This window comes from Zootoca vivipara, chromosome 14, assembly GCF_963506605.1.
Source record: "Zootoca vivipara chromosome 14, rZooViv1.1, whole genome shotgun sequence".
NCBI classification, from domain to species: Eukaryota; Metazoa; Chordata; class Lepidosauria; order Squamata; family Lacertidae; genus Zootoca; species Zootoca vivipara.
Genome location: NC_083289.1, coordinates 39210288 through 39219170, shown reverse-complemented (window position 1 = coordinate 39219170; position 8883 = coordinate 39210288). Strand labels below are relative to the sequence as shown.

Sequence of the window (8883 nt, the reverse complement as noted above, 5' to 3'; positions counted from 1 at the left end):
ATAGGGTCACGAAGAGTCGAACACGACTAAATGACTAAACAACAATTGTAGCTCTGTGAGGGTAAAATATGGTTGCCAGTATTCCTCTGGGGGAAGCCATGTGCTGTTAAATATATGGTGTGCATGTGGCCATGGTCCCATTCTGCCCTCTTCAAAGCCAAATGAAAATGAAGGGGAATTTTGACCATGCTTCACATACAATTTCATGTGAAACCATTGTAAGACAGTAGCTAAAGTGCTGTACTGAGGAGACCCAGGTTCGAATCTTCACTCACTGGTCAAACAATGGCTGGCCCTACCATTAGGCAAAATGAGGCAACCACCACAGGTGGATGCTATGGGGCAAAGATAAGACAAAAGTTGTATGAGCCATGTGGTGCACCCTGTGCCTAGCTGTCAAGTTTTCCCTTTTCTCGCGAGGAAGCCTTTTCGGCATAAGGGAATTTCCCTTAAAAAAAGGGAGAACTTGACCCTGTGTCTTTTAAGCTTGCCTGCTGCTCTTAGGTGCGATGGAGTACTCTGCCTCTAGCCTCACCCACCAAAAGAACATGGTCCCTGGAATGTTGACTACTAGGGAATGCAGCTATTGGGCTTAGAGATGCCCCACCCCCAAGGTTATGGTGTGCTTTTCCCTGGTATCAGTAGTGTACACATTTTTAATAACCAACCAAACAGACAAAACACTGCTGAACTGCACCCACCAATATGTGGGCTGAGGTTACGATGAACAGAGACTGTTTTCGGGTGGCGCGACTGCTGCAGCCACACTGGGTGCTGCACAGCAGGGGGCACCACAACAATGCTGTAGAATGCAGCGTGAGAGGCAGGGGCTGCCAAATTATAGCGTCACATAGGTGCTGAATTTGAGCATCTGTACAGCAAGGAATTGAAGACAGACCAAGATATTGCTACATGCTATGACTTTCAGGCATAGGGGGTCAAATGAAACCTGGATGGACATAGATAACATCAAACATGCCAAAGACGGGAATTGACTTGAAGGGGATTGTGGGGTAGAGACTGTAGAAATCCACCTTCTCAAACTAAAAAAAACAAGTCCCCCCCACAAATGTATGATCCTAGGAAGAAAAGGCGTGTGTGTATGAAGCAAGCATATTTCCAGTGTGTCTGCTAACGAAATCTTGTACACAGAGACACAAGCTCAACATGCCCCCCTCCCAAGTTTTGAAAATGTTTTGTTATGCAATGCTTTAGCTCTGTTGTGCACAAGTAAGTTTGTGGTACTTAGGAATGTGGCCCCAGAATCTATGAATAGGCAAGTGAGCAGAAGTAGGTGGAAAAGGGAAACCTAAAAAGCTAGTAAAAGTATATTTTTAGTAATGGAATGCCAGATTCTTGTTTGACACAATATCTACTTTTCTGCTTGTTTAAAATAATCTCTACCTGTTCCTTCATTCTATAAATTCAAATGTAAAGCAGAATCACAAAGAAAGACAACCATTTTAATTAACAACAATTTTGCCAGTAGCAGTATTGAATCAAGGTGGCAAAACTTTATTTAATGAGGTAGGTACAAACAGTAGACCTTCCAGTTGCCTTTGTCATACCAGCATTCTTTAGAAACATTTCTAGAATAATTATTATTTAAAAAAAATCAATGGCCAAGTTTCACCTATTTCACATTGTAGTAGAATCTAGTGCATTTCTATTGTTCCTCTAAGATGCAACATTTCTAATTCCAAGCCAATAAAAAAAGGGTGGGGGACCTGAGAATTTGGAAGACTGGACATTTCATTCAGTACATTTTACAGTATAAAAATCCACAAAATGACCAGCATGGATCCAAACTTAAGTTCACCCAACTTAGGTCCCACTAAAAAGCAGTAAGACAAGTCCCATTGGGTAGATCCAATGTCAGTCATATTCAGAGCAGTCCCACTGAAATCAATGGACTAAACCACTTGCCCATTGATTTCAATGGTTCTACTCTGAGTATACCTTAGTTGGATATCACCTATTGATTTCAAAGAGACCCAAGTTCAAACAACTTGACCCAAGTTCAGACAACTTAAGTCTTGGGATCCAACCCACTTCAACAATCATTCATAAAGCTCTCTTCACCAATGGATCTTAAGAGCATTCATATAAATAAGACATGTCATGCGTTTAAGGCACTTTTGAGGACATCTAAACCCTGCATTCAGGGTGTCAAAACTACTTCGCCAAGATCTTAGTCCTGTGAATACATAAAAGTTTTAGTCGGTAGCACACATTTACTGTTTGAGGATCAATGCCCTTGTTTTAAAAGTAGGAGTGCTATTCAGTTTATGGAAACATTTTAAAAAATATAAATCCTGTTGCCCCCAAGTAATTATTAAGTTGAATAACTGAATATAGATCATTTTACACTGCTTAAGATATAGGCAATGCTGCTTTCCAGCAGAAATCTGAAGCATAAATATTTGGCAGAAATGTGGTTTCATAACACAGTGCAGATTCCAAAGAGTTCACAGATGGTTCTATGTAGTTTTTCCAGCATCTGGTGACTAAGATGATGTTCACATTTGTTTTTCATCATAACTCACAGTAATAGTAAGTAACAGTCTTTGATAATTCCTGAAAGGAAAAACAAACAATGTAAATAAAAGATTTTAAGTATCAGCCTTTTTGAAAATATGGAAAAATATTTCCTACCAAGAAAAACAATTATGGAATCAACAAAATATGCCCTGAAGAGTCTTCAAAGCATCTTAATTAAGTCTGATTACACTGTCAGACTCAGATCAATGTATTGTACATTTTTACCATTCCTTGTAACTTAAGTATTTCTTATAATACTAATAGTGATGCTATTCTTAGAACATCAGTAAGCCAACTCTTCCATATCTCAAATCTTTCAGCATGTGTATCCAATCCCATTCAACCTGATCACTTTCTTTTAGAGCTTATCTAACAGTGAGAACTGTTCTTTGATTAAAAAGCTACTATTCTTAGAGGACTACTTTTCACAAAACTCATTAAGTCAATAGTTTCAGCGCATTGGTATAAAAAAAATCAAATTAATTATAGGATGAAAGTAAGTTTGTGTTCTGTATTGTACTTGCATATTTAGAGTGGTACAGATGCAATTAACTCTGGTTGTAGAAGTGGGAAATTATGCAATCACTCACTCCTTCCCTCTCTTCCTCTATCTTGTGTGAATTCCCTTATACCCTGATGTTCTGCATTAGACCATTGCCAATGCTGACTAAAGCTGCTTCTGATCTCCATGATGCAATTCTAAAAAGAAAACCAAGAAGCAAACTTAAAAACAAAGAAACTCCCGCACAAATCAAAGGTCTTTTGAAATAAAGACTTGACTGCCCTCTTAAAAACAGGTATGAAGAAGGCACCATAGGTGTGGAAACATCAGAGAACTCTCTGCATCATGCTACCCCATGTTTAACCTCACAAACGTGAGGGGTCTGGAACAGGACCGTTTTGCTCAAACCACAGGAAATGGGGAACCTTTGGCACCCCCAGATGCAGTTGGACTCCAACTCTTGTCATTCCCAGCCACTGGCCATGCTGACTATGTGTGAAGGAGGAGGCTCCCAACATCTGGAAGGTGACAGCTTCCCCATCCCTGATTTAGAAATGTATCCAGCTAGTATCCAGAAGCTTATAGTCAACCAGTCTGATGAGTACTGGTGTAACATTAGGTCCTACACCCACTAAAAGCCAATCAGGTGCATTCTTCTGACACCAGTAGCAGTTTCCCAAGTTATTTTCAGCAGCAGCCTTGTGAATAGAATGCTGCAATAACTGATCCAAGGGGTTGCCAAGGAATCGAGTGGCACAGTCCCTGTGCTCAGGAAAAGCCTGGCAAAAGCACTCTACACCATGATCAGAGTATCCAGAGGAAGTCCAGTTCAAGGAGTATTCCCAACAGAAAGTTTAATCCTTCCAGAAGTCAATTCCACACTAGAAGAGGTAGATCTCCTTGACTATGTGCCCCCCATCCCTATGTAGCATTAACATTTCTATCTGATCTAAATAAATAAATAAATCTGGATTCAGTTTCAGTTTCGTTATTTAGCCCCAAGCAAGCTCCAACATCAATTTGGAGTCATTACTGCTATTTGAGTTAGAAGTTACAGTCTAGCATATTGATAGTGTACTGATCATCCATATACAGTGGTACCTCGGTTTACAAACACAATTGGTTCCGGAAGTCTCTACTTAACCTGAAGCGTACTTAACCTGAAGCGAACTTTCCTATTGAAAGTAATGGAAAGTGGATTAACCCGTTCCAGACGGGTCCACGGAGTACTTAAACTGAAAATACTCAAACCGAGGCATACTTAAACCGAGGTATGACTGTAGTATCTCCCACTTGAACAACTGCCTCACATAAATACAAGTCTGTAAAGATTTAACACAGTGATAAAATTTGCCATTGTTCCCAGATAAGGAGCATTGGGAAGTGCCAAAATTATTTGTTTTCCTTTTCAATACAACTATTTGGATCAGAAAAGAGGAAAAACCCTACAACTTTACTTAAATATTTGAGGTTTGAAGGAAATAATGTATACATTTTCATAACGAACTATGAATTATTACTCATCTTTAAGATAAGCAAGTACAGTAATCAAACCATCAGCAGGAGGAGGCGGCAGTCAGGTACAAAGTACTGACCTAAGTTATACTTGTTGGCATCCGTCTGTCTCGAGAGACAACGGAGTCTCTGGGGGTGAAGTCAAACTGCTGTGTTAGCAGCACCAAAGCAGATTTTTCCCTTGTTTGAAATCTGAGAGCCAGTGTAGTATAACAGTTAGAGTGCGAAACTAGGACTAGGGTGATGCCAGTTCAAATCCTCCACTCAGCCATTAAGCTCTCACAGAGCACCCTTGGCCCATTTACCGCCTTGTTTTGAAACAAGTGACATGTAACCAGGGTTCATTGTTGGTTACAGATCCTAGAGCTCTGGTTCAGACAACATGCTAAGCCAAGTATCAGTCAGAGAGACTGGGGAAGAGCAAAGCCACGGTTTGGCTTAACAGGTTACCTAACAGCAGCAGTGCTCAGCCTAACCTACTTTACAGGGTTGCTGCGAGGACAATGATGTACTCGGGGTTGTATTCAATGTTATTCCTCCTCTTAGAAGACCCACTGAGATTAATGAACATGACTAATGTGGATCTATTAATTTCAATGGATCTTCTCTGAGTAAAAGTTAGTAAAATATTGTAACTCACTTTTCAGGAGGAAAAAAACCTCTTTACAAAGTGGCACACAATCACAGTATCAAAACCATCCCTCCAGTAGCACCTTAGAGACCAACTAAATTTGTTATTGGTATGAGCTTTCATGTGCATGCACACTTCTTCAGATACCAAGTGTGCATGCACACAAAAGCTCATACCAATGACAAACTTAGTTGGTCTCTAAGGTAATCTACTGGAAGGAATTTTCTAATTTTGTTTCGACTACGACAGACCAACACGGGTACCTACCTGTAAATAAAACCATCCCTGATACCCTGCAGGAGTACCATACACATGGGCATAGCCAGGATTTATGTTGAGGCGGGGAGGGGGGACACCCACCTGCCACCATCCTCCGTCTATCTAGATAGAAGATTCGGAAATGTCTCAACAACAGTGGTTTTAAATTACTTTCTTTTGACCCCAAGTGCTTGGTGGAAAAAAAAACTTTCTACAAGTTCCAAGTATTATTATTTTTAGTTATTTACCTGGCGCGGGGGGGGGGGGGGCAGTATCAAAACCATCCCTCCAGTAGCACCTTAGAGACCAACTAAATTTTTTATTGGTCTGCCCTCACCCACTTTGAGCTCCTTGGGGCTGGAAAGGCAATATAGGAATGAATTAAGTCAGGGAGTTGGAGGAGGCGAGGCAAGACACACTTATCCTAATAATGATGAGAATGATCATGCAGCTGCCATGAGCGAGTGGGGTCCTGCGGGCCCGTCGGGCGGCGCGTCCTCCTTCATCCCACGGCACGGCACCCACCTCCTGGCTCCCGGGCCTCGCCGTCCGGCCTCGCCTCGCCTCGCCTGCTTCCTCCTCCTCCTCCTCCTCCTCCTCCTCAAGCCGCCTGCAGCTCCAACGTGCTGGAGACCGACGCGGCCCCCGACGTCGTGGCCGCCGACATCGACGGGGTGTCGGCGAAGTGAGCCCTCCTGACGGAGCCCGGCTGGCACTCGGGGGACCGGTGGAAGGTGGCGAAGGACCCCGAGAAGCGCATGCTGAGGTTCCTGACGAGCCGGACCAGGCCTTGGCCTCGGGGCGCCCCGGGGGACGCCGCCTTCTTCTTGAGCGAGTGGCGCCGGAGCCCCACGTCGTCCTGCAGCTCGGCGGCGGGCACCTCCAGGTTGCCCACGTACCAGAAGACCCACCAGAGGAGGCTGAAGAAGATGGCCACGCCGCCGCCGTAGATGAGCAGGTCGGCGAAGAAGACGTCGACGAAGACGCCCACCAGGAGGAAGGCCAGGCCCACCGCGTCGAAGAGCAGCGCCATCCAGAAGGCGCCCGCGCACCGGCCCAGCCCCCCGCCCAGCGAGGCCATGGGCCGCGCCGACGCGGCGGGGAGAGAGGTGGCCGACTCCGGAGGGGAGCTGATGGCGTTCGACAAGGAGACGGCGCTGGACCAAAGCGAGAGCCGCCCGTCCGAGGCGACGGCGCCAGGCACCTGGAGCACGGGCACCTGCAGCGCCGCGGCCGGCCCGCCCTGCGCACCTGAGGCCACACCTGCCGCCCCTGAGGGGGGCAAGCTCCCCGCCTGAGGCGCCGGCGCCGGCGGCGCCTTCCCCAGCGCCACAGCCATGCTGGGCGAGCAGGAGAGAATCCCGCCTTACCTGAGGGACGGGGAGGAGGACACGCCCTCCTCCTCCTCGCACCTGGCGGGGCGGGGTGGGAGGGGTCGCGCGCACCTTGAGGCGGCGCGCGCGTCCCTTCCACCACCACCACCGGGACAGGTGTCCGTCCCCTCGCGGACTCTTCTTCCCAGACGCCTCAGGCGGTTCTCCATCTCTTTTCCTAACCAACCCAAAGGAGAGAAAGCATCACACTCGTGTGTGTTTGTTCAAAACGCAGCCCAGGGATAACTCAGTCGGTGGAGTATGACACTCGTGGTCTCAAGGGTTGTGGGATTGAGCATGACACGGGGCAAGGCCGGATTTAGGTTTGATGAGCCCCTAAGTTACTGAAGGTAATGGGGCTCTTTATAAGTCCAGCTGTCCTTTGTCATTCAACTTACAAATTGTTGCTGTTTTTGTGTGTGTGTTGAATACATGCTATATGGTAATTTATGGAGCTAATACCGTAGGTATCTAAAGCCATTTGCACATGCAGAATGTAGGCACCCTATATATAGAAATGAGCAAACCAGTGATATTTTAGGGAGCAGGCGGGGGCCATTACAGTACTTAAATCATAGGAGCCTACACAACACAAAACACTGTTGTTGTATGCATAGCTGTCAACCCTCCCTTTTTTTGAGGGAAACTCCCTTATTCTAAGTAAAATAAAAAAATTCCTTCAGTAGCACCTTAAAGACCAACTAAGTTTTTATTTTGGTATGAGCTTTCGTGTGCATGCACACTTCTTCAGATACAGTGAAATGGAAGTTTCCAGGCACTTATGTAGAGAAGGGGTGGGGAGGGGTGGGGATGGGGAGGGGGGATCACTCAGAAGGGTGGTGGAAATGGGTGATTGACTGACTGATAGCTGTTGATGACCGCAAACGACTGCAAATGGTTTTGCATGAAAAAGCAAGGGTTGAGATGGCTGAAGATCGCTTATCATGTATAATGAGATAAGAACCCGATATCTCTGTTCAAACCAGGTCCCTCCATGGTTTTGAGCTTGGTGATAAGTTGCAATTCAGCAACTTCTCTTTCCAGTCTATTTCTGAAATTCTTTTGTAGTAAGACAGCTACTTTGAGATCTTGTATAGAATGTCCTGGGAGATTGAAGTGTTCTCCTACTGGTTTTTCTGTCTTCTGGTTCCTGATGTCAGATTTATGTCCATTTATCCTTTGGCGTAGGGTTTGGCCTGTTTGTCCAATATAGAGAGCTGAAGGGCACTGTTGGCATTTGATGGCATACACAATGTTAGAGGATGAGCAATTAAATAGTCCTGAGATGGTATGTTGGATGTTGTTGGGGCCAGTAATGGTGTTGTCTGGGTGTATGTGGCAGCAAAGTTGGCATCTGGGTTTATTGCAGGCTCTGGTACCAGTGTCCATGTTAAGTCTGGTGGTTGTATTATTGTGGGTGAGGAGTTGTTTAAGATTGGGTGGCTGTCTGTAGGCAATGAAAGGTCTTCCTCCCAGAGCTTGAGAAAGGGAGCGGTCATTGTCCAGGAGAGGCTGTAGATCTCTGATGATGCGTTGTACTGTTTTAGCTTGGGAGCTGTATGTGATGACTAGTGGTGTTCTGTTATTTTCTTTTTTGGGTCTGTCTTGCAGCAGGTTCTCTCTAGGTATCTGTCTGGCTCTGTTGATCTGTTGTTTAACTTCATCAGGTGGATATTTTAGTTCTAAAAAGGTTTGCTGTAGATCTCTTAGGTGAGATTCTCTGTCTGTAGAGTTGGAACAGATGCGGTTGTAACGTAAGGCCTGGCTGTATACGATGGATTGTTTGGTATGTTTGGGATGGTAGCTAGAAGCATGTAGATATGTTTGTCGGTCAGTTGGTTTTCTGTATAAGGTGGTGTCTATACGTCCATCCTGTATTTTTATAGTAGTGCCCAAAAATGTATTTCTTGCATAGATTGGTTCATTGTTAGGTTGATGGTGGGGTGAAAGTCATTGAATGTCTGGTGGAAGGTTTCCAGGGTCTGTTGTCCATGTGTCCAGATAATAAAAATATCGTCAATGTATCGCAGGTACAGGAGAGGTTTGAGTGGGTAGGAGTTAAG

At 45.1% G+C, this 8883-nt stretch overlaps 1 protein-coding gene across 1 annotated transcript; it reads right to left on the bottom strand.

Annotated features, from left to right (window-relative positions):
• Positions 1-1100: 1100 nt before the first annotated feature.
• LOC132593163 (transmembrane protein 238-like) lies at positions 1101-6843 on the bottom strand. Its single transcript, XM_060282483.1, has 2 exons — positions 5973-6843; positions 1101-2577 (listed from the first exon to the last, which is right to left on the bottom strand). The coding sequence occupies exon 1, from the start codon at positions 6784-6786 to the stop codon at positions 6049-6051; it is 738 nt and encodes a 245-aa protein (XP_060138466.1). The 5' UTR covers positions 6787-6843; the 3' UTR covers positions 1101-2577; positions 5973-6048.
• Positions 6844-8883: the final 2040 nt, after the last annotated feature.

Excerpts from the sequence above, each read along its gene's own strand:
- LOC132593163 (XM_060282483.1), bottom strand. The coding sequence starts at position 6,786 with ATGGCTGTGGCGCTGGGGAAGGCGCCGCCGGCGCCGGCGCCTCAGGCG.